The 27,117-nt window shown below is 41.2% G+C and overlaps 1 protein-coding gene across 25 annotated transcripts in view; it reads left to right on the top strand.

The window, feature by feature from the left end:
- nrxn2a (neurexin 2a) overlaps positions 1-27,117 on the top strand; it is a 316,646-nt gene that overhangs the window by 281,611 nt on the left and 7,918 nt on the right. For 13 of the 25 annotated variants that reach the window (XM_077233378.1, XM_077233374.1, XM_077233370.1 and 10 more), the window contains 3 exons: positions 6,030-6,201; positions 9,352-9,441; positions 12,893-13,221. In XM_077233378.1, the coding sequence (XP_077089493.1) occupies positions 6,030-6,201; positions 9,352-9,441; positions 12,893-13,221 (591 nt within the window). The remainder of the gene's footprint in view (positions 1-6,029; positions 6,202-9,351; positions 9,442-12,892; positions 13,222-27,117) is intronic. The other 12 variants (XM_077233387.1, XM_077233386.1, XM_077233381.1 and 9 more) reach the window with 1 other exon arrangement.

Here is a 27,117-nt window from a genome sequence, read left to right as displayed (position 1 = left end):
GTTTCAGACATAGTCTGATTCATATTAACATTAAAGCTTCTACAAGACAGGTAGGATGAAAACCATTTTAAAACTGATCCCGACATGCCAACCAGATCACAAAGTCTATTTATCATAATATTATGATCAATCGTGTCAAAAGCTGATGAGAGGTCCAATAGGACCAACACTGTGTATTTTTTTAGAGTCAGCTGACATCATAATATCACTTGAAACTTTTAAGTATTAAAATCCAATGTTTTCTGAATATTAATCTAATCTGTTAATATTATTTAATGGACCTAAACTAACATGAACTTACAATGAACAGTTGTGTTTTTATTATCTAATGTTAACAAAGATTAATAAATACTGTAACAAATGTATTGTGGGAACGCAACTAACATTAACTAATGGGACCTTATTGTAAAGTGATACCCAATTTCCATCAGAACTATCTAGCTACTGCAAAGCCCATTTGGACATCTGATACCACAAGTTTTAATAATTATATATATATATATATATATATATATATATATATATATATATATATATATTACAGTATATATAGAGAGAGATTTTTTATGTAAAATTTTGATTCCTGAATTTTTTTAAAAGCATTTACTGCAAGATAGTCAAAAATAAATTTAGTTTATTTATTTTGAAATATTATTGATGTTACTAAATCTCATAAAATCTGGATATATTTCAGAGAATTATATAATATAATGAATTATTTATATAGTAAAATTCATTATTCAAGCATTTACATTACTTTGTCAAAATGCATAAATTTACATATACATTTTGTTTTATATTGATGAAAATTAATATTTTACATTAAAGCTACAATATGTAATTTTGTTTTTCACCGCTAGGGGTCGCTAACCTCTTATAATAACAAAGGCGTAGATTTATGACACAGTGATAAGCGGAATCATGGAACTTGTCGTCATGCTGATGGATCTAATGTTTATGGATGAGTGAAAACATTCATGTTTTTTAACATGACTGTGGTATGAAGAATGGCGTGATTGCTAATGCGAGACAGATATCAGCGTCACACGCGAGTCCCGCGGATATAAAGGAATGAGGGCGTTTAATTCTACCGAACTACACACAATTGCTGAATTACTACTCACACAGGTCAGTTTATTTGACTAATTAAGCTTGTGAGGTAACGCAGCGCTGTTTCACTTGGTCTATCACACTAAACAGCATTTGAGTGTGTTAAAAGTTGTAATGTTATTCTATGTGTTACTTTTTTGGCTAAATGAGACTAGTAGTAAGCTAGATAAACATTAGAATATCGTACTGATCACATTCTTACATTTCATCATGTTGAGCTATAAAACAATGATTAGCTGTATGTACATTTGCTCACCTGTCTAATAAAGTACTTGCAAGAGCGGCATCTCTGTCAAGTCAAAGTTAGCCGCGAAGCTCTCGGCATCTGGAAAACACCATGCCGATATTGATCCTTGTTTTAGTTCTCCTTTTGTCCTAAAGTCTGCTTGCCATGGTCCGTAATGTTTGAACGAAACAACAACAGCGTGCTGCTAAACGCTAAAATTACGTAGTTGTCTACATCTGTCGCCATGGTTACTATGGCAGTACAAGCGGAAACCAGGGATAACGCGGATATTCCGTCATTGACGGGCGACAAGAGATGGGCACTATTTAAAATTGTGAAATTCTCTGAATTTACAAATTCTTAGAAACATTTAGGATAATGGAAGTACATAATTGAAAGAAATATATAACACTGTGCAAGTGGTTTTTGGATATTTTGATACAAAATTCTTACATATTGTACCTTTAATGGTATATTTAAAAAATATATTATAATACATTGTTTATTATGGTATATTCTGTATTTTATATATTCTGAAAAGGGTAGGACATTTAACCCCAGTAGTTGGAGCAATATGGCCTCCTTTCATGTTTTATTATTATTATTATTTTGTTCTATAAGAATTCAATTAGCTAATGTTTCCATTTATTTTTGTAAAAATATTAGATTATGCATCGTCATTCATGCTAAATTCATATCTAAATACAGTATATTACAAGGAGGACATCTTTCCCTATTCCATATGCAGTACACTCCTGTACTTTTGTCTTAACTTCTTTACTTATCTAGCTGATGCATTTTAGGTTAATTACACTTTATGTAGCACTAAGTTAAAATATTCAGACAGTAGATACTGTATACTGTAAGTATATGGGAAATAAAAAATAGTTTTCCTCTCAAGTTGCTTGAAAAGAATACAAATATGACGCCTGGAATCCACATTTCAAGAACATAGAATCGCACTTTGACAAATTATTATTTTTGACCCTTTCTTACAAATTTAAGCCCCTCTGAGTCTTCCCTCTTTTAAAACATTCCTAGAATCGCCACTGGCGTCCATTCGCTCACTCACCTTGTGTGGAGGACATCATCCATTTTAAAGCAGCAATGGGTTTACCCACAGGGCATGGGGCCAGTGAAAGAGTGGAGGGGGATGATTTTGTCCTCTCCTTCAACTTCTGCCCTCATCAGCTTCTATCATAATGCTCCACCTCCTTCCTAGACCCTCCGCACCCTCCAAGCTCAAACAGAAGCTGCAGCGGATGTGGCAGCTCAATGCGTGCGTGGTCAGACCTGGGTCAGATAGGAGCAGAGGACTGATGTGCTTGAGAGAGAGAGAGAGAGAGAGAGAGAGAGAGAGAGAGAGAGAGAGAGAGAGAGAGAGAGAGAGAGAGAGAGAGAGAGAGAGAGAGAGAGAGAGAGAGAGAGAGAGAGAGAGAGAGAGAGAGAGAGAGAGAGAGAGAGAGAGAAGCTTTATTACAGCGCAAGGACAAATCAGTGTGTAGCCCGACAGTTTGACTGTTGCAGTGTGTGTGGGAGATTATATTCACTAAAAGTTACATGTGCTCTGTTTATGACTTACCTAAACTGTAACGCTGTTATGTTTGCTGCAGTATACATTAATTCAATTTCAAACCTTGTGATGCCATGGACCCTTAGATATGATGATACCTTTGTCCTTTCTAAAATATAGAGGCAGAAATATATCTTTATGAAAAGCTGTTACAGTGTCTTTCTTTACTTCGGAGAAAAATTATGTAAAACTCCCACAATAAAATCTCCCCCTTATTTTAATTGTGTTAGAATGTAGCAAACTACTGTTAAATCAGTACAGGTTGTGTCTGGGTAAAGTAGATTACACTTGTGATTAAGATGCAGGTTTTTGTGGCATAACTGTTCAGTAAATTCACCCGAGAGCATGTATCCTTCTCTGCCCTTGTTTATCTGGGCATTTTATTCACATTATCTTCTGCCCTTTATAAAAAAAATCCCTCTGTCAGTTTTGTTTTTCCAGATGTTTGACATCTGGGCATTAAAGCCAGGTGTTTTGCACTTTAGCCAGCAGTGACAGCCTGTTGACAGGTGATTCTGTCCTGCCTCAGTAGCAGCGGCCTCTAGAGAGATTAGTCACCCACAATGCCCTTCGCTCATATGCATCATCAGTATTGCATCAAAAACAGAGGCCCTGGATCATAAATCACTGTCATTTCTCTTTCTCTAAATGAATGATAGCTTGCATTAGCCTGTTGCTGGCCATCTGTTATGGTCATGAGATTAGGAGGTCATTGTGCATTTAGGGCACCAATCGGGCCCTTACTTGGGGCCACAGGTTATGCAGTTTAGAATAAAGGATCCGTTATTCATCTCTTCACTACGTCCTTCAATATCTCTGTGCTTCCATCTTCCAAGTGAGTCCTCAAGCTGCATTGAACAGCTGAGTTTAACAAATAACACTCACTCCTTCCGTCTTTAATTCCTGCTGAGGACAGAGGATTTTGGGCTAAAGTTCTTTAGAGGACACTTCAAAACTTGAAGACTTAAGGACAGATTTACTAAACAGGGCAAATTAGCGGGAGAGCGCTGACTTAATGACACGCAAATGAAAGAACACAGACGCAGCCGGATCATTTCCATAATGACCAACGCAATCTACCAAGAGTGGCGCAAATTAGCATCTGGTTTAAGACATGCTTTTCTTTGGGCGGTAAATAATGGCGCAAACACCAGTAAATTGACTAGTGCAAACCGTGAATCACCTTGGATTATTCATTTAAATACTCTCCTCCCATAAATTTTGCATGTGAAAGGGAAACTTCTACAAATACATATGCAATAGGGTCAGCTGAAAAAATAACGGTGTCCACGCTTTTTCAGTGCTAATTTTTCACTGCGTGTCTTTAGTAAATCCTAACAGTAGTTTTTTAACACCAAAAAGGGTTTGCGTTGGTGCAAGCTTTTAGTAAACCTGGACCTTAATGTTTTTGGACTGTGTTTCAGTCATCCTTCTTATATTTTTGCGAAGAGGTCCAGTTTATCCAAATGTGAAATTCATAATTGCCGGTCAATTGGCTTCCACTGTCATAGTCATGCAAAATTGTGAGTAAGGAGACTGATGAAGTGTTTCATAACATGGTCGCATCCGAACAACTGAAGCATTAAACTCTGTTAAAAAACCTTCTTCATTCCTGTCATTCTTCTACCTGGATTTACTTAAACAAAATGGATTGTGATGGTACAGTGAGTCTGTAACGGCAGAGTGTGTTTGAACTGAAGTGACATTCAAATTGAATTAGTCCTTTTGGAGAAATTTCAGTTACTCATTGTAGCTGTTGAAGTGCCTACAGCAGTATTGGATACTGTTGTGCATTTTAACTTGCTTAACCAGTAAGAATCAATCAGCATCTAAAGAATCAGCATCCAGCAAAAACCAGGCTGGGCCAGCATGAAAATTAATTTGATTCTTTTTCTTTGTATGAAAACATAACTTTTCACATTCTCTTCTTTGTTTTGTTGTTGTTGTTTTAGCTTGACTTTTGTATGAAAGTATAGTTTAACATTTGGCTAAAATCCTCTTGTGTATTCATTCAGTAGATTAGCCCTCATTGGTATGGTGAGGAGATGTCAATATCAGACTAGCATTAGCACACACTAGCTAGTTTTTTATCTCCGCCCTTTAGACTCCAGAACACACTCTGCATTCACCTCATGCTCTGTTTGATATTTGTCAGACATCAGCATCTCAATGAGAACCTGTCAGTTGAGGTCAGAGGAAGGAAGGAATATATCCAAACTCTAAACGTGTGTGGAAGTTTTATCAATCCGTGGCTTTGTCAGAGAATACAACCACTTTTTTATTGATGCTTTGGCTGTTTCCAGAGACTGATAGTGGCCCATGCTAAAGCTGTGGAATAGTAACATGTTACTCACTAACAATGTGACAATAAGAACTAGGTAGCATTTCTGAGGCGTTGAATGCTCAAGTGCGCCACCCAGAGTTGGCTAGTGGCAGGTGAAAGTGTTCTTGGGAGGGATTGAATCAGTGTTAAAATAAAAACAGCAGGAAACTGTCAGTAGTTATACATGTCAGGATGTCAGTAGCTGGCGAGTCAGTGTGTGGTGTGCAAGCCTTTGTGAGAAAGAGCGGTGATGAATGCAAAACATGGAGCCACACACTATTTCCCCTCCTGCATTACAAAGGACATTGCTGAGCTCTTCTCCCAAGGGTGAGCCACTGTACCGTGACCAGATGTTTCTCTATGCTCGCAAGATATTCCCCATCGCTCTCGCCATCATTCATTTCATTTTATTGTCACATCCAATACTAGGTCTTGTGATGGTGCATGTTATATCTAACTGTTTTATCCACGTGCAAAACTATATATTTTCAAAATCGACTTGTTGGTGGTTGCCTGGAACAACTAGTCAACTAATTGGTCTTAAAGAAACCCCTGTTTAATTGCAGGGCTTCCTTGTTTCAGGTTCACCTGAACCCAATCATACACATTTTGTAGGGGGCGTTTGCAAACTGTCTAGCTGTCAGCACACTAATTAATGCATCTCTAATGACAAAAAGTACACAAGACCAAATGTTCCTGCAATCTAAGTAAACTAGTCGACCTCACTTATCGAATAGTCAACCATCATGACTCAGCCTCAATGTCCACCTATAAATAAATTGTCCATTCTTACACAGGAACAAGGGAAGGTCGGCGTGATCTTCAATGTGGGCACAGATGACATCACCATAGATGAGCCTGCGGTTACGGTGAACGACGGCAAGTACCACGTGGTTCGCTTTACGCGTAGCGGTGGCAACGCCACCCTCCAAGTGGATAACCAGCCCGTCATTGAGCGCTTCCCATCAGGTAAGTCCCCGCGGAGGACGGGGAAAGCCTTCTGGGGGGGGGGTCCCATTACACGTGTGGTTGGTAGAAATACTGGGAGCAGCTTCCCCTGGGACTGGACACATGGGGTCAGAGAGAGACACTGTATATTTCCACTCGCAAATCAGTGAGACGTTGTTTGAAGCCCTTGGCCTGGATTTGCATCCATGTTGGAGGCATGCCTTATTGAGGGGTACAAATTGATTTATAATTTCAAATGCAAATTATTTAGGTTTGAAGTGCGCCATTTTTACCCTCAAACTCTTCCCAGAGAGTTTATGAGTCACCACATGCAGTGCCTAGATAACCACTGCATGCACAATCTAATAACAAATGCAAATTGACACATTTCCCCCCAAGCTGCCTTGCCTAATACATTCAGCCCGAGATGGATTTGGATTCTTTACAGTTCTCAAATTCAGCCAGCTTTGCTCTAGGCGGGCTGAAGAAGGTGTCTCTGTGCCTGTGAAGATCCACCATCCCTGAACTGCGGGCGAACTTTGAACCACAAAGCGCGCTTTCATTTTTTAGCGTTAGCCAAAATGCCTCCCGCAGGTTGCTCTTTGTACACTCGAATATCCCACGTTTGGTATACCCGGCACCGTAAACTGACATTGCACAGCCTTAAACTTTTGTAACAAGCCTTGATTGATAATCTCAACCCTGCAGTAGTCATTCCCGTGAACCGTCCCCGTCCTATACAAACATCTCGCTCTGCGGTCCCCTGGCCTTGTGTGCTTTCCAATTAAACTTGAGCAAACTCTCTCTCTCCCCCACTGTGTGCTCAGGAAGCTGCCTTCCTCTCATAGATCCTGTTCCACAGGAAGACATTTTCTCAGTCTCTAATAGCAATCCTGTCTTTCCCGTCCCCGTTTTTCAATCGTTTTCTCAGATGTGCTGCTTCACGCCAGGTTAGTGCAGCGTCAAGAAGTCCTTTGCAAAAATACAGCTCTAGCCGAATAAAGCGGCGCCTCTGCTCACCTGCTACGCTCCTTCCACCCCCGCATGTGGGGTCTTGTTTCAAAATTGCCAGAGGTTGAATGGCGCTGCGTCCCTGCGGCTCGGGCTTGAGATTTCGTCTGATTTCTGAAAGGGAAAATTGGTTTTATACTGCTGCGACATAGGCTTCCCATCCGCCAAGTCTCCCCCTAAGCCCCCTCAGGAGGTGAGAGTCAGATGGGGCGGCCTTTCCAAAGCGCAGGGATAAAGCCCAGCTTCAAAGTAGTCACAGTCATGTCATGCTTCCTTTAAATTTGAGTTATGCGCATTTAAATGGAATGGCACGGCTTTTATGTGGCACCTGTCATCCCGGGGATTTAAAGGCGATGATATTGGTCTTGCGTGTCATCCAACACTCGCAAAGCTCACGTGTGTAAACAAAGCTGGCTGTGTATCGCTTAGATTAGCGGGCTCGATTAATTCAGTTAATTAAAACGGAGGATTAGATAACCGGATATGTTCCCCGGTGGCAGATTTGCTGCTCCCTGCGGACACAGGCACAACTGACCGCTCGCCTCTGTATTTTGCTCAGCAGACCATTACATTGCCTTTTAAATGAGAATTTAGTGCAAATCAGTGAATAGCAATGCATCAGACTTGATTGGTTTGTTTTTGCTTTTTTTTGTGCCTTACTCACGGACGAGACCTATTTCAAGTTTTTTTTTTTGAAGGTTCAGCACAGAATTTGCCACACATGAGCTATTTTAACAGGCTTATGGGAGTGGGAGGTTTGGCCCTCATTCAGGTTGCAGGGTGGGTAGGATGAACGGAAAGGCTTGTATCTCACACGGCTGTCACAGAAGGAACATGACAGTATGTGGTATGTCAAACAAATTCTGTTAACGCATGGCATACCAACATCTTCCTTCAAGAAAGAATAGTTTTAACTGCAAAATGACTTATTAATGGCTGTGTCTGAATTACTGCAATTTCGTAGTATGTGGGTCAATGCGCTACTCTCATCTTTTTTTGTTAAATACACCTCTTTTAGGATGAGCATATTTTTCAACAAAAAAATTGTTTTAAATTTTTTAATTAAAATAGATTTGTACATTTCTAAGGGGGGGGGGGTAAAAATAAAAAAAATCATAATCTGATATTTTGATTGATCATTTTTACTTTTAATATATATATATATATATAGAGAGAGAGAAAATGGTACAAAACTTTTTAAATCATACTGTGTGAAAACAACATGAATTCAAAGAGTTATTTTCTTAGAAGTTGGCACATGCTTTAAAGTAGATTTTTAAAAGATTTTAATTTTTTCTTTATCATGAATACTCTTATATGTCATTGACCCATGTACTGAATTTGATGAAGGAACGGTTCTGGGAATGTCACGGCTGCTGCGAAGTTTTATAGTGATATTTTCATGGCCAAAAATATTGACCAAGCCAGTGGAATAAGAGGTATTAGGATAACATGTGGATTTTGACAGGACAATGGTGGAGAAGAGAAAAGAAAAGAGAAAAAATGGTGAAATTAAGAGATTGTTCTTTTGAGTGAGTAACAGGACCCGCAAGCTCATTTTAGCTCTGATGAAGGGATCTGTCAGAAAAAGGGAACGGTCTCTTATCTGGCAGTCATGACACCGAGTCGATTACAGCTTTTGTTGCTTTTTATAATTACACGTGTGCTAATTTATGCAGGTACCTTGAGATGTTGATACTAGATACAGAACTGATTGCATTGTTCGCACTTTGATTCCTTGTAGAGACCAGAAAATGTCTTCCGGAGCAGTTTTAACACTACCATTGTATAGCTTCACATTATAATATGTGACATTATCACTGATATCTTTGTTGTCCTATTGATTGTATGACATTTTCCTCAAGTGTTATTCGCTGAGATGACATCACAATTAACATACCAAAACTAGAAGATAAACTATCACTAAATATGTCCTCAAAGCTTTCTAAACAGAATTAAACATGCTCTAATTAGTCTCAAGCTTCTAAACTGTCTAATAACTAAGTGCAATCCACCTTAAAACAACATAACTACCAGCATAAAGCTCGTTTAGACTTCCTAACTTGCTAAACTTGATAGTCTTGTTGCCATGTTTTTAACCATGTGACGCTTGAACTTCCAGATATTAACCTCTTATCTGTCTCTCTAAATTCTTTGAAGGGAACATTGATAATGAACGGCTTGCAATAGCCAGGCAAAGAATTCCATACAGACTTGGTCGGGTAGTTGACGAGTGGCTACTCGACAAAGGTAATAAAAATGGATTAATTAAACAATGACTTATTAAGGCTCTGTAAGAGGTGCAGTTCCCTTAAATCCGCAAAGCTGCGAGCCATTTAAATTTATAAACTTCCAAAAAAATCAAACCTTTTGGCATACAGTGGGCCAAAACAAACTGTGAATTGTGGCTGCCCACATACAAGCTAAATCCAATTGGTCATTTCCATGTGGCTCGTGCTTTTCATATCATATTCTTAAGTTAGAACTGCACCACTTCAGAGATATAAAGGTTTAATCTTAAACATAATCCCTGACTAACCCTCTAACAACGCACCATAACTGCAACAACTGTCTGTAAATAGTTTATTTTTCTTGCTGTCTTATGTTTTCCTTCTGTGATCCCCTCTGACTTCGCTAATTTTGAAGTAAGATGATAAAAAAAAATATTTAAAAAAAATAACTCTTACTAAAGAAAAATATAATTATCTTTTCCAACCGCAAGCAGTTAAAGGGACTATTGCTTATTTGTCACTTAAAATCAGAATAAAGTATCAAAATCCCCTTTAACCCTTTGAGTCTAATGAAAACAAAACAGATTATGTTATTCGGACCTTTTGATTAATAGTCTAAAACTTCTTTGGACCTGTGAGACATCTGTAAACAGATGAATCCTGCATGGTATTTGGTTTTCCCCAAGAAATCTTCTCGGTTATTAAAGTGCAGAAACGATCTCAGACACCTGCGTCAGCACCTTATCAAAGAACATTGGGCAGTAATGCTCTACTGGATGTGTAAGTTATCAGACTTTTTGGTTGGTTGCGCCTTTTTCATCTATATGCAAACTTCTTTTTCTGTTCATGTGCTGAGCTAACATCACATCTAAATGTTAAGTGTAAAACAAATACACTTGCACTTTTTTAATGGAAAACTGACCTTTCTAGGTCTGCATACCTTTGTTGATTGAACTCAATAACATGCAGAGTATAACGTGATCCAAAGTTCAGTTCTACATTTGTCTAAAAGTCATTTTCAGATGTTTAGCTCTCCCTTGTGCATCCAACTAACATCTTTTGTCAATATATGATTGTATATATATATATATATATATATATACATATATATATACATATATATATGCAATGAGTATTTCCTGTTAGTATGATTTGATTTCCACCGCTCGATATAAATAGGGCGCTAAACTAAAGCTAATTCCGTCTTAAACCCCCCTAAATCGAAACTAACTCAGAGGGTTAAACAGTCTTAATATTAATGAAAGACATTTTCGTTGCCAAATGAGAGGAAAATTGCTGTCAGCCTTTGCACATCCATATGTGATTTACAATGTCCCTTTAACATGTGTAATTATTTATCAGTTCTAATCTATAAGTAATGATAATGACACAAAGCCCTCATACATCAGGTCTGTGTCCTGTATGACTGGTGCGTTTTACTGAGTGACTGGGTTTTGTGTGAGAAATTAGTGTCTGCCTCATGCTCTGTATCTCAAAGGCTCTTTGGTCTCCTCATTCTCCTCCATTAAATGTTCTAACCTTTGTCACTGGGTCTCATACATTTAGCTGAAAAGAAAAGATCTGTCCAACCTTGAGGTAATCACAGGAAAACCTTTTTTGCTTTTTTTCCAGACATGCGAGAAAATTAAATCTTATTGCACGTTTTAAATAGCAGTGAAAGGATTAATGCACCTAAATATGAATATTCTGTCGTTATGTACTCAAATCTCTCATGTCGTTCCAAACATACGCAAGAGGAGAAAATACACAAAAGGAGAAATTGTAGATGCTGTCCTGATCGCTATATTCCAATGAACGAGAACTGAATAAAAAAATAATATTTTAAAAAACTATCCTAAAAGTGTTCTTTTGAACACTGATAAATAGCTTAAAATAGCTTTTCATTGCTTTTTTAATTAAATGAAAGTCAATGGAGTCCAATGTCAATTTGACAAATTGTCAATGAATAGACAAAAAATATTTTTTACAAATTTGTATTTTTATAGAACAGAAATGTAAAAGAAATGTCTTCTTTTATACTCCACCTGAAAAAGACACTTGTTCAGGTTTGGAACAACATGAAGGTAAGCAAATGAGAAGCAGATTTTTCATTTTGCCACTGTTAGTCCCATGCAATACTATCACAGAGATGATAAAGAGAGCATTTATATTATATTTTTCTCATTGGTACTCTATATTATGTAACCGTATGCAACTGTCCTTAATGTCACACATTAATCAGAATAAGTGTTACACTGTACAATAAAAGTACACGTGCAAGTGGAAAGTGGCCATCTGGCTTCTTCCCACTCTATTACGACATGCCTTTCAGAGGTTATGGTCTTTTTATCTCGGCTCTCGTGTCAAACTTGGTTATTTTCAACTGTTAAAACCGAAACCCTACTTGTGTTAAATGGCAACCCTTCATTAAACATTAAGTGGCTCTCACAGAGGGAATAACAACTGCCCACTTCATAATCAGCTGTGTCAGAGTACCTGTTCATCAGGATTAAATGGATGGCGGCAGTCCAGCACTTGGGGGCCAAAGGAAACGGCACTTTGAGTTAACCATCCTTTTCCTCTTTAAGTAGTAATTTTGAAGGTTTTGTTGGCATTTAATTATATCTAAAGTTTGGCCTGATTGCTTAACAGTCACCATCATAATTCAAAACCACTTGAATCAAACCTGTAGCTCTGTGACTACCTGTTGCAGCACTGCAGTTTTTATAATATTGATTCAGATTCCTTTTATTTTCCTGAGCATCAACTAAATGATCAATTCAACCAGTGGTATTTTCTATGCAAAATGACTCAGTGACAATGGAGATTCTGGGGATGAAATCCTTAATGCAGAGGCATAGTGTGTGTGTTCATGTGTGTCTGTGCCCCTATGTATGTGTATTTGTGGGCCTGGAGGAGATACTCCTCTTGCCTCTGTGACACATTAACATTTGAGCTGGCAGATGACACTTATTCATGCAGATTATCATCAACAAGGCCTCTGTCTCTGAATAAAACATATCTAAAACTCTTTACATACTCATAAATATTGTTTTCCAATTTGGTCCTCCTTATTCAGTTCATTATCCACAGCTCAAGCCATACTAGTTTAATGAGACTCAAATGATAACATTCAGCCATTATTCTATAATGATGAGGGCTCTTCCATTCCTCCTCTCATAGAGGAGCCACCTCAGGCTCTGGGAGTGATCTTTGCCATCATGTTTAATACAACATTTTGTCTCCTGCACTATCCGGGTCAGAAACGACAGCCATTAGAATTGGAGATTTCCATCACCAGGTTCAAATGTTAAAGGTGTTCAGCTGATTTAGAGACATCCTACCTGTGACGCAAAGAACAGCCTGTACTGATGGTCTTTTTTGCTTCTCTGTCTCTCTTTACTGTCGTACTGCTCTTTCTCTTTCTCTCTGTCTTGCTCTCTCTTCATCCTCTCTCTGATGCATCGCAGGTCGGCAGTTGACCATCTTCAACAGCCAGGCAGCCATAAAAGTGGGAGGTCAGGATAAGGGGCGGCCGTTCCAGGGCCAGATCTCAGGCCTGTACTATAACGGGCTGCAAGTGCTGAAACTGGCGGCCGAGGGGGATCCGAATGTGCAGGTGGCAGGAAACTTGCGTTTGGTTGGGGATGCACCCTCTGTCTTGTCCACAGAGACCACCTCAGCCACCCCTCCGGCTGCGGCAGACATGTCCACCACCATAATGGAGACTACCACCACCATGGCCACCACCACCACCCGTAGACAGCGCTCTCCCAGCCTGAAGGACAGTATTACACAGGTGAGGATGGGACGGTGGAGATCGCCATCATACAGAGAGACGGCCCTCTCGTTGGTCTGTTTCTTTTAAATGTGAGGGATGATGTTGTGTTTATAAAGAGTTTTGTTTTACAAGATGTCCGGTTGGTGATCGGAAATAAAAGAGCTGACAGGAGAAACCACACTGGGGCAAAAAATCTGTCACATATTGCTTGGAAAAAGAGCTGTCACTCTGCATCTGGAAGGCCCTTAAGGAGAAGAATCATAAAGCTCAAATTCACATGTGTCAGGATATATCTCCCCCACATAGACTTTCCCTTTCATTCCTCCCACACATACTGTAGTATTTTACTAGCCACATTTCCTTTGAATGGTCCTGCAATTTTCTGAAGTCATTATTTTCTAAGCTTCGAGAAACATATTTAGAGCTGTAGCACTTTTCTTATGAAAGCAAACATTTGAACTGTTAAATTTCTATCCACTTGTCAGATTTCCAGTTTGACATCCTTTTTTTACTTCTGATTAAAGGACTTTTACAGGGGAGGGGGGGTGGGGGTCATTTATTTTACCATACAATTTACTGTAAGTGTGTCTGGAAATAAATACATTTTTAGTTTTACAAGGTTGAAAATGCTACACAAATGTATATTTTAAATTTGCAATAGTTTTATATTAGTATATATATATATATACATATATAAAATGATTTCCATTACACGAGAGTAGATGTTAAAACTTCATGCTGATTTGTACTCGGCTTTCGCCAAGATAAGCAACAACTAAGACATAGCTTTACAGTAACCTATGCTTCTCCATCCATTTACGCTTCTTTCCATATGGTGATGTAAATCTCCTTCGATCTGGTGTTAATACAGTGTATTTTGCGCGTCAGCATACACAACGGCTGTAACCACAGTGCGGTCTCCCCATGACAACCGTCTGGAGAAAGGCATCTCCAAACACCAATCCTCATTCATGCAAAATAGGAACGTAATAACTTTAATTACTATGCAAACTATACAAATAAACCAACAGACTCTTTGAGTTTTTCAAAAATTCTTCGAAACCATACCGTGGCGGCCTGTACACAGCAAGCCAGAATCTTTCCGTCTCAACCACAGCCAGTTGCTGCTCCTCTCTGCTGCTTCAGATAAGTTCTTTACTGTGCGACGCAACTCTTGGCCACTGAATCCGACGTCTCAGGAACCGGGTTGTGGAGTGTGCCACAATTCCTCGACAACCCACTTCCACTGGATAAACCCGGACTCTCTATCCTTGCTGTTCTGCTTCAGTGGCCAGCTTAGCATACCGCAGTTTTTCTCTCATATGCCTCATCTACAGCATCCTCCCATGGCACTGTTAACTCTATCAGTTGAACAATGCCTGCTGATCCAGACCACAAAACAATATCTGGTCGGAGGTTAGTGGTGGCAATCTCAGGTGGAAAAATAAGCCGTTGATCAAGATCAGCCAGCATTTTCCAGTCCCTAGCAGCTTCCAGTTGTCCTGGCTGAGAATTGGTTTTAACACCTTTTCTTGGTGGTTGCTCGCCCGGGCGGAGGAATATTGTCTTCTGTGTGTAATGTTTTGCAGGTGGCAACTTATTGGTCATGTTACGCTTTTCTACTAATGCTAAAGCCAAACATCGGAGTACTTGGTCATGGCGCCAAATAAACTGACCTAGGCTAAGAGCCACCTTACATCCTGTCAAAATGTGCCTTAATGTGGCAGGTGATGAACACAAAGGACAAGAGGGATCCTCTCCTATCCAGAGGTTTAGGTTCTGTGGTGATGGGAGAACATCATATGTTGACCTGATAAGGAAACTGATCCTACTCTCTTCCATTGACCAAGGTCTTGCCAGCCCATCTTGCGTTGCTCCACACTCTCCCATCTCATCCACTCTCCCTGCTTGGCCTGGGATATGGCCTTTACACACCTCATCCTCTCCTCCTGCTTTCGCACCTCATTGACTACCAGCTTCCTCCTTTGAGCTGGGGCTGCCTTGTGCCATTTAGACGGAGCTAAACTGAGCCCAAAACCCCCTCTTCAATGCTGTACCTGTCCCACGATATCACCAATTTGAAGGGCAGCCTTTGCCTGTTCCACAGATTTCTTTGCTGACCACTTTCTATCAGTTTTTAACACAGGTGCTGCCTCCCTTACACATTTGTCGCATGACTCTACTAAGGTCATTTCCAGTCTGACCTTGGCGCACTTAAACTCCTCGGTTAAAGCAGAGACTGGCAGCTGCAATATTCCTTTACTATAAAGTCCCACTCTGCTGAGGCAGCGTGGAACTCCCAACCATTTCCTGATATATGAACTTATTAGCACTTCCAGCTTATCCATTGTTGTCAAAGAAACCTCGTAAACAGTCAGTGGCCACAGCAACCTCGGCAGTAGACCAAACTGAAAGCACCAGAGTTTTAGTTTCCCTGGTAGAGCGCAGTTGTTTATGCTCTTCAACCCTTCCACTGCTTGTCGTCTAACTTCTCCCACTCGAACTGTGTCCTTTAGATCCCCATCGTACCATCTCCCAAGACTCTTCACTGGCTTCTCAGAAACTGTTGGTATTGCCTCACCATTAATGAAGAATGTTTTTATCTACTACCTTGCCTGTTATTATCGAGATGCTCCTTGATTGCATTCGTGCCCATTCAATGTTATCGGTTAACTTCCCCAATAACCGATTAGTGCAGGCTACTGTTGTAGTCATGGTTGTCATGTCATCCATGTATGCTCTGATTGGTGGTAGTCGCATCCCAGAAGCCAAGCGCTCTCCTCCTACTACCCATTTTGATGCCCTAATGATTACTTCCATTGCCATGGTAAAAGCCAGTGGAGAAATGGTGCATCCTGCCATTATTCCAACCTCTAAGCATTGCCATGTAGTGCTGAATTCTGGAGTTGAGAAACTAAATTGAAAATCTCCAAAATAGGCTTTCACTAAATTTGTTATCGACATCGGTACCCTGAAAAAATCAAATGCTGCCCAAAGAAGCTCATGTGGCACTGAACCATATGCATTAGCCAAGTCCAGGAATGTCACATGGAGCTCCTTCTCCTTTTTAGCTGATTGAATTCGTTGCCAGATAACATTGATGTGTTCTAAGCATCCTGAGAACCCTGGAATGCCCGCTTTTTGAACTGAAGTGTCAATGAAGCCATTCTTTAATAGGTAGGTTGACAATCTCTGAGCAATAAGGCTGAAGAAAATCTTTCCTTCGACGTTTAATAGTGAAATAGGACGAAATTGACTGATGCTTGTAGCATCTTTTTCTTTGGATATAAAGACTCACCTGCTCGGCGCCATGCTCTAGGTACAACCTGCTTTTCCCATTCCACTTTTATCAACTTCTACAGAATTCGTAGAACTCCTGAAGCACTCTTGTACACTCTGTACGGAACTCCATTAGGCCCTGGATATGATGAAGCCCTTGCCTTTCTCACAGCCTGCTCTATCTCTTTCCACTTAGGTGCACAGAGCTCCATTTGGTATTCTGGTGGATTGATAGGTGGGATGTCTGACGGAATTGACATAGGCTCATGCCTTTTTGCATCTGTTCATAAAACTGAATTTAAAAATAATTTTCAATTTATTCAAATTCATAAACCATTTTTTGCTCTCCTTTTTTTTTTTACTAGAAAACAATATAGCTTATCACAAATCACTCTCACAATTTCAATAGAACCCCGTCTTATCCAGCTAGATAACTTTGTGCCATCTTTAACATTGCCCTGATATTTCTGGACAAGCTCACAATTTATGTAAATGTAAGGTTTTATTTGCTTAACATGCTGTTTTCTCTCTTGTCATTATAGCATAGACCGGCCATTGTTGTTCCTAGCCCAGCAATTTTTCATGCCTATTGACAGCCTAAAAAATTCTATATATTTATCCTCAAGCAGTATCTGTAAAATGCTGAAGTACAAGGCTATTAATATTGAGAATATTGAGAGTCATATCTGACATGCGTGTGTTGTCTCTGCCCCCCATTCATCACATATTGGTTGCGAGTTAGCAGTGCTTGCCTCCCCCACTGTCAGCCTTTATTCATGTGGTGTTCAACTCCATTGATCAGGAGATGCACATTGATAAGAATAAAGGCCAAGCTCAATAACAATCAGTGTCAATCATAGCGAAACTGCCAAGATCCATAGCCACTAGAAGCAAACATTAGCGCAACTGAGGACGAACACAGATTCTCTAACGTGTGAGCTGTGAATCACTCTTAATCCGTGCTGTCCTGGGTGTAAATAGTCATACAAAGCAATAGCATGGAAATGGGGATTTGAGTGAGACAGCTTAGTGCTGAGGAAGTCCCAGTGCACCACTCCTCTTCTCATCTCCTCAAGATGAGTAAGACATTTATATGGAATAGCACCAAAAACGGTGTCTAGACTACAAATGTATTCCTTTATAAACTATATTTACATTCACTGTGTAAAAAAGACATATAAAATAAAATTTCTCTAGATATGTGTATAGGTCAAATAGATTATTTTACCCAATATTTGAGTTTTCTTTGTATTTTATGTTTATAAGACCAACATCAATTGTGAGTCAGTGATATGCAGAGTACTTACTTCATCATTAGCTTAGCAATATGCTAATATCCCTATTGAAATCAATTGATTTGATTCTGCACAGAACACGTTAATGTCACACACTATTGAAATCAATTGTGAGTCGATCCGAATGCCCCTAAAAACACACAAAACACATCTTAAACAGGAAAGAATTTTGGGATTGACTGTACTACTACATTTGACAAGAAATCTGAAGAATATTTTTACAGACTGCCGAAAGCTACAGAACATAGAAGCAAATGGATCGCTTTAATTCATAGAAACAACTTGAGTCCAGGGGGAGCGAAAGGTGGATTTACAGTTACCATTGAGAACGTTTACATGCACCACAGTAAGCTGATAACAGCTTATTGAAATAACCAGTTTTCGCTGTTTACATGCAAACCAGTAACCATGACAACGCAAGCAAACAGCGGCGCGTTTACATGAATTTATGAATAAATCAGGCCATGCTCCTGTGTGACAACAAAACAAACATTTGCGTATCTGACTACAGTATTTAATTTATGTCGGTTGTGATGTTAAACAAAGCTTGCAACGTTTCAGCGGTAAACTTACAGCTCGTTTACGTGACCCTGGGCCACAAAACCGAGATACAACGATTTCAAAATCTGGAATCTGAGGATGCAAAAAAATCTAAACATTGAGAAAATTGTCTTTAAAGTTGTCCAATTATGTTCGCGCTTTTGCTGCTTCCACTCATGATCTTTCTTAATATCCTAATGATTTTTGGCATAAAAAAAAATCGATAAGTTTGACCCATACAATGTATTGTAGGCTATTGCCACAAATATACCTGTGCTACTTGTGACTGGTTTTGTGGTCCAGGGTCACATATTATCCTTTCATGCAGTTACAGATGCAGCCTTTTTACTGAACCACTTCTACTTCTGCTGCACAAGATGAGAGGACATTTTTATAATTTTCTGGGTCATGAAAGAGTCTGCGTTTGTGATAAATTTCCTTCTTCATTTCCTGCAAAACACTCGCTCTGTCTGGATGTGTTTAAATTTGCACTATATGTTCCCGTTCACTATATGTATACACTCACCTAAAGGATTATTAGGAACATCGTACTAATACTGTGTTTGACCCCCTTTCGCCTTCAGAACTGCCTTAATTCTACGTGGCATTGATTCAACAAGGTGCTGAAAGCATTCTTTAGAAATGTTAGCCCATATTGATAGGATAGCATCGTGCAGTTGGTGGAGATTTGTGGGATGGACATCCAGGGCACGAAGCTCCCGTTCCACCACATCCCAAATATGCTCTATTGGGTTGAGATCTGGTGACTGTGGGGTAGAGATGCGCGGTTGGCGGTTATAGCCGCGGACTCCGCGGATAAACCACGGATTGGGCGGATGACGTGACGAAAAAAAAATATTTTAATTAAATTCGGGCGGGTGGCGGGCGGTTTCTAGTCTCGCGGCCGTCATCAGCAGCGCCTTGTATCAGCGGATGGCGGGCGGATGCGGTTTTGAAATTGGTCAAAAATGTTGGTGCGGATGGATGGCGGACGGATGGCGAGTTTTGTGATGCGGTTGCGGATGAAATAATAGCCCATCCGCGCATCTCTACTGTGGGGGCCATTTTAGTACAGTGAACTCATTGTCATGTTCAAGGAAATAATTTGAAATGATTCAAGCTTTGTGACATGGTGCGTTATCCTGCTGGAAGTAGCCAACAGAGGATGGGTACATGGTGGCCATAAAGGGATGGGCATGGACAGAAACAATGCTCAGGTAGGCCGTGGCATTTAAACGATACCCAATTGGCACTAAGGGGCCTAAAGTGTGCCAAGACAACATCCCCCACACCATTACACCACTACCAGCCTGCACAGTGGTAACAAGGCATGATGGATCCATGTTCTCATTCTGTTTACGCCAAATTCTGACTCTACCATCTGAATGTCTCAACAGAAATCGAGACTCATCAGACCAGGCAACATTTTTCCAGTCTTCAACTGTCCAATTTTGGTGAGCTCTTGCAAATTGTAGCGTCTTTTTCCTATTTGTAGTGGAGATGAGTGGTACCCGGTGGGGTCTTCTGCTGTTGTAGCCCATCCGCCTCACGGTTGTGCGTGTCGTGGCTTCACAAATGCTTTGCTGCATACCTCGGTTGTAACGAGTGGTTATTTCAGTCAAAGTTGCTCTTCTATCACCTTGAATCAGTCGGCCCATTCTCCTGACCTCTAGCATCAACAAGGCATTTTCGCCCACAGGACTGCCGCATACTGGATGTGTTTCCCTTTTCACACCTTTCTTTGTAAACCCTAGAAATGGTTGTGCGTGAAAATCCCAGTAACTGAGCAGATTGTGAAATACTCAGACCGGCCCGTCTGGCACCAACAACCATGCCACGCTCAAAATTGCTTAAATCACTTTTCTTTCCCATTCTGACATTCAGTTTGGAGTTCAGGAGATTGTCTTGACCAGGACCACACCCCTAAATGCATTGAAGCAACTGCCATGTGATTGGTTGATTAGATGATTTCCATTACACGAGAGTAGATGTTAAAACTTCATGCTGATTTGTACTCAGCTTTCGCCAAGATAAGCACCAACTAAGACGTAGCTTTACAGTAACCTATGCTTCTCCATCCATTTACGCTTCTTTCCATCTGGTGACGTGGATCTCCTTCTGTCTGGTGTTAATAGTGTATTTGCGCGTCAGCACACATAACGGCTGCAACCACAGTGCGGTCCCCCCATAACAACCCTCTGGATTGAGCGGAGTAGGGAACATCTCTAGGGTCTTCAAGTGGGCACCTTCCGTCCTCAGTGTTTCGTCGACTAGCCCAGGACACCTCAAGAGGGCTCGACAGTGACTCTGGTGTCCCAGAGTCACCCCCCTCCGTCCCCCACTCAACTCAGCCCAGCTTACTGACCTCTACTTCCCTCTTGCTGCTGAGACCTAACCACAATCTCACAATCTCTCCGCAACCCAACCATACGCGCCAACCCGTTTGACTAAGGCTGTCGAGCCCCACTGGTGCGTTAATATGCAGTTTCAGTGGCAACGGTTCCGTATGGCATACCACCTACCGCAAAACACAATATCTGCCCAACCACCCGTCATTCACGCAATATACACAGTAACGTAATGACTGTAAATACTATACAACCTCTACAAATAAACCAACAGTGCTGCTGAGACCTAACCACAATCTCAAAATCTCTCCGCAACCCAACCATACGCGCCAACCCGTTTGACTAAGGCTGTCGAGCCCAACTGGTGCGTTAATATGCAGTTTCAGTGGCAACGGTTCCGTATGGCATACCACTTACCGCAAATCACAATATCTACCCAACCACCCGTCATTCACGCAATATACAGAGGAACGTAATGACTGTAAATACTATACAATCCCTACAAATAAACCAATAGTGCTGCTGAGACCTAACCACAATCTCACAATCTCTCCGCAACCCAACCATACGCGCCAACCCGTTTGACTAAGGCTGTCGAGCCCCACTGGTGCGTTAATATGCAGTTTCAGTGGCAACGGTTCCGTATGGCATACCACCTACCGCAAAACACAATATCTGCCCAACATCCCGTCATTCACGCAATATACACAGGAACGTAATGACTGTAAATACTATACAACCTATACAAATAAACCAACACCCTTCAAGTTTTCAAGAATTCTACGAAACCGTAGCATGGCGGCCTGTACTCAGCCAGCTAGAATCTTTCCGTCTCAACCACAGCCAGTTGCTGCTCCTTTCTGCTGCTTCAGATAAGTTCTTTACTGTGCGACGCAACTCTTGACCACTGAATCCGACGTCTCTGAGGAACCGGGTTGTAGAGTGTGCCACAAAACCTCGACAACCCACTTCCACTGGATAAACCTGGACTCTCCATCCTCGCTGTTCTGCTTCAGTGGCCAGATGAGCATACCGCAATTTCTTCCTCTCATATGCCTCATCTACCGCATCCTCCCATGGCACTGTTAACTCTATCAGTTGAACAATGCGTGCTGATCCAGACCACAAAACAATATCTGGTTGTAGGTTAGTGGTGGCAATCTCAGGTGGAAAAATAAGCCGTTGTTCAAGATCAGCCAGCATCTTCCAGTCCCTAGCAGCTTCCCGTTGTCCTGGGCGAGAATTGGTGTTAGCACCTTATCTTGGTGGTTGCTCGCCTGGGCAGAGGAATATTGTCTTCTGCGTGTAATGTTTTGCTAGAACAGGCGGCAACTTATTGGTCATACTACGCTTGCCTTCCAATGCTAAAGCCAAACATCGCAATACTTGGTCATGGCGCCAAGTAAACCGACCTTGGCTAAGAGCCACCTTACATCCTGTCAAAATGTGCCTTAATGTGGCAGGTGATGAACACAAAGGACAAGAGGGATCCTCTCCTACCCAGAGGTTTAGGTTCTGCGGTGATGGGAGAACATCATATGTTGACCTAATAAGGAAACTGATCCTACTCTCTTCCATTGACCAAAGGTCTTGCCAGCCCATTTTTCGTTGTTCCACACTCTCCCATCTCATCCACTCTCCCTGCTTGGCCTGGGAAATGGCCTTTATACATCTCATTATCTCCTCCTGCTTTCGCACCTCGTTGACTACCAGCTTCCTCCTTTGAGCTGGGCCTGCCTTGTGCCATTTAGGAGGAGCTAAACTGAGCCCAAAACCCCCTCTTCCATGCTGTACCTGTCCCACGATATCCCCAATTTGAAGGTCAGCCTTTGCCTCTACTACAGCTTTCTTTGCTGACCACTTTCTACCAGTTTTTACCACAGGGGCTGCCTCCCTTACACATTTGTCGTGTGACTCTGCTAAAGTCATTTCCAGTCTGACCTTGGCACACTTAAACTCCTCGGTTAAAGCAGAGACTGGCAGCTGCAATACTCCTTTACTATAAAGTCCCACTCTGCTGAGGCAGCGTGGAACTCCCAACCATTTCCTGATGTATGAACTTATTAACGCTTCCAGCTTATCCACTGTTGTCAAAGAAACCTCATACACAGTCAGTGGCCACAGCAACCTTGGCAGTAGACCAAACTGAAAGCACCAGAGTTTTAGTTTGCCTGGTAGAGCACAGCTGTTTATGCTCTTCAACCCTTCCACTGCTTGTCGTCTAACTTCTCCCACTCGAACTGTGTCCTTTAGATCCCCATCGTACCATCTCCCTAGACTCTTCACTGGCTTCTGAGAAACTGTTGGTATTGCCTCACCATTAATGAAGAATATTTTATATACTACCTTGCCTTTAACTATTGAGATGCTCCTTGATTTAGAGGGCTTAAATTGCATTCGTGCCCATTCAATATTATCTGTTAACTTCCCCAATAACCGATTAGTGCAGGCTACCGTTGTAGTCATGGTTGTCATGTCATCCATGTATGCTCTGATTGGTGGTAGTCGCATCCCAGAAGCCAAGCGCTCTCCTCCTACTACCCATTTTGATGCCCTAATGATTACTTCCATTGCCATGGTAAAAGCCAGTGGAGAAATGGTGCATCCTGCCATTATTCCAACCTCTAAGCATTGCCATGTAGTGCTGAATTCTGGAGTTGAGAAACTAAATTGCAAATCTCCAAAATAGGCTTTCAGTAAATTTGTTATCGACATCGGTACCCTGAAAAAATCAAATGATGCCCAAAGAAGCTCATGTGGCACTGAACCATATGCATTAGCCAAATCCAGGAATGTCACGTGGAGCTCCTTCCTCTCCTTTTTAGCTGATTGAATTCGTTGCCAGATAACACTGATATGTTCTAAGTTTCTTTGGGTATAAAGACTCCCCCTGCTCGGCGCCATGATCTAGGTACAACCTGCTTTTCCCAAGCCACTTTTATCAATTTCCACAGAATCCTTAGAACTCCTGAAGCACTCTTGTACACTCTGTACGGAACTCCATTAGGCCCTGGAGATGATGAAGCCCTTGCCTTTCTCACAACCTGCTCTATCTCTTTCCACTTAGGTGCACAGACCTCCATTTGGTATTCTGGTGGATTGACAGGTGGGATGTCTGACGGAATTGACATAGGCTCATGCCTTTTTGCATCTGTATGCGTTTCCTCCAAATATCTCTCTAGCTCAACCCTAGATGCTTTTAAAGTGCCATTCTTCTCACTGGTGAATAACTTCTTTATGAATTTGAATGGATCTTTATAGAAATTAGCCCTCGCACGTTCCTTCTTTTTGTAGCGTTTCCGTAGGCGCTCAGCTCTGCGTATGTTGCAAGCTTTTCTTTTATGGCCCTCTGTAAGAGATTGAGTCCCTCCTTCTGACTTTGTTCCGCTCTTTTCCATTGCTTCCTCAGCTGTCTCCTTTCTCTAACTAACCCTTCAATTTTCTGCTGCCGTCTAGACAATCCAGGAGTAGTTTGTACTTTTTCCTTCCTTTTTTCCACACCAAACCTCTCACTTACATATGCGTAAATGATGTCCCCAAATTTATCCAGCTTCTTTTCAACTGTACCAGTTAATCTTTCCAATGCAAAGCATAGATCTGTGTTTACCGTGTCCCATGCAGTTTTCTCACTAGCTCTTGGCCATCTAACTCCAGGCCTATGCCCGTTGAGGTTCTTTTCTCTCTTATGCTGGTTAGTCTGACTGGGTTCACAAGAATCAATGTGTTCATCACTAACTGTGCAAACCCTCATCTCCTCTATGACAGGGGTGCTGATATCCTGCGAACTGTGGTTTGCTTCATGTCGCTGGATTTCATTCGACTGACTTGACTGACTCCGTAAGAAGTACTGATCAATGCGAGGCCCTTGTCCCTTCTCCCTCAAGCATTTCATTTTCCCTTGATGAATCTTCAAACCCCTGACCGTTGTCGCCTTGCTCCAGCCACAGACACAAGCTTGGAGTTCAATGGCTTTGCTAACTGCTGAACCTGAACTAGTCTTTTGTGAAGTACTCTCCATACTCATATCCGTTTCCATTCCAAAGTCGTTAACCATGTTGTCCACCATTGAGTCATCTTCCGCCCCTGCTCTAGCAGACTCTAGGGGTATTTTCCTCTTTAATTTTTCAGAAGCCTTGGGCGGGTGTCTCCAGCATCCTGTAAACACAGAGCTGGATACTGCCGACAAGGGTAGCTAACCCTTACCAGCCCCATTGGGGTCTCTTTCCTCCTGTCAGCTGTCTCTCCAGGCTGTCACAAGGTCTTTCCCTTGTTGCCAGCAGCACTATTCACCGCAGTCACTGGACGTATCCAGATTTTCATGATAATTGCATTAATTGCATTAATGAGAAATTGAACAGGTGTTCCTAATAATCCTTTAGGTGAGTGTATATTCCTGTCACATTTCACACATGCGCACTTCAAAAAGCCAACAGAAACCAGTTTAATGCTTTTACAAACCGTGCCAAATCGGAGTAAGAGGCAAGAAACTACCTATGTCGACCGGTTTATGCTTAAGCCATTTATGACCTTACTCCGATAAAAGAAAACGTGTTTACGCGTTTACATGACCACGTGCGTTGTCGGCTTGAGCACAATCGGATGTTTTTAAATAAACACTAAATTGGTCTCTTTCACTCGATTGCCATTGAGAAATCTGAGATTTGATTGTAGATTTTGCAAGTTCAACATGGGTTATAGGTCGAAAGTTGAATGAACGAGTACTTGCAGGTTGAGTTGTTGCCCATTACACGCTAGCATTCTGCTAATGAACGCTGATTGGTCAGTGAAGGACTGATTACAACCAGAGATACCGGTTGATGGCATCGTGGCATCCAAAGCGGGACCAGAATGTGTGTGTGTATTTTTGATGTGTTCTTTTAAAACAACAAAACAAAAACTCTTCTAGCACGTGTATTTACCTGTGTCAGCTGTGTTGTCGATGCCTCGAGAGAAAAGAAAGTGCAGAGCGCGAAAGCACCAAAGTGACTGAAGGATTGCCGTAAAGCAGTATCTCTGGTGGAACAATGTGTATGACGTCATTGACGTCATGGTCATCGCGTTTCCGCAGTTTCCCCTATTAAATCCAGTCATGCAGCAGCTCTTCTGCCACTCAGGTTGGCTGAGGGGGTTGTGTTCCGGCGGGAAAGTGACATCATTACATTCCCTCTATACTAATGTTATACTTTTGAAATCAATTGAAAAGTCGACAATGTGCTGGTTTTTTTTTTGAAACATGCTAATGTTACACTATTGCTATCAATTGTGAGTCGATCCATGCAGTGTTTCATCATTACCTTAGCAATTTGCTAATATCTGAATTAAAATCAATTAAAATCAGTTGATCCTGTGCAGAATATTTTGTTGTTAGTTTAGCAATATGCTAATGTTACACTATTAAAAAGAATTGTGAGTCGAACCCTTGCAGCATATTTCATCATTAACTTAGCAACATGCTATTGTTACCGTTTAAATCAATTGTGAGTCGATCCTGACAGCTTATCTGTTTCCATGCTATAAGAGATGTCATACTCACCAGAATGCTGCAGGGCTCTGTCCGCTAAAGAGAGTAGCCTACCTCAATGTTAAACTAAAGGTGCCTTCTTGAAGACAGCATATAGTTGCGTGAAGGAGAAATATTCATATGCAATAGGGTATGTCGAACGTCACATGACCAAACCGGAACACTGGTCTCATCGCATCCGCTTGTCATAGAAAGTGTTAACAGTAGTATGAACTGACGCCGAGAATTTTGGATAAAGGAGTTTCCTTAAAGCGTAAGCTATTACGCAGTGTTCGAAAGACCAATTCTAAAGGGAACAAGCCCAAACCACTTTTCCTTTTGATAGGGGGGATCGCTAACATGGGAGGACACACGCTGCAAGGCAAATAAAGAACATTTCTCATTTCTACAGATGGAAAATTGAGTCTCGCAAAATGTTATTCCTAATGATAGCATGTTATTATAACTATGCAATTTTGGCATGATAATATAATGGATTATCTTTGTGGGCCCCTCCTCCCTGAGGGGGCCTTTTACATAGTTCCACTATTACCCCCTGACCGAAGCCCCTGTGTGTAGCATGTTGATTTTCTGCTTTTGTAGAGCATTCTGAATCAGTCACTTGTAAGGTTCAATGACATTTAGGATGCTCTATAAGGCAGCGAGGCAGCTCATATCAGACCTTGAATGTCTAAATATTTGAAGGGCAAACTCAAATCAAGTGTTATGAAAATCAATCAGAGCTGCAGGGTCAGACATATGTTATTATTTCAGCCTCATTTTCAGCGCCTTGTGCTGTTTTGTATCAAAGCGTCCATACATCCAGCAGCACAAATCTTTTGTTCTAAGATTGCTTTTCCACAACCTCAAATTTGTGCTTCGTTTGAAGTGAACCTTCATGACTCCACGTAAATCACAGCTCACGTCAGAACTCTTGCAGCGTTTTGGCAAT

This window comes from Siphateles boraxobius, unplaced genomic scaffold, assembly GCF_051911475.1.
Source record: "Siphateles boraxobius isolate OS27281-9 unplaced genomic scaffold, OSU_SipBor_1 18, whole genome shotgun sequence".
In the NCBI taxonomy this organism is placed as follows: domain Eukaryota; kingdom Metazoa; phylum Chordata; class Actinopteri; order Cypriniformes; family Leuciscidae; genus Siphateles; species Siphateles boraxobius.
The sequence above is the reverse complement of the archived record's forward strand: the minus strand, read 5'-3'. Positions and strand labels throughout refer to the sequence as shown.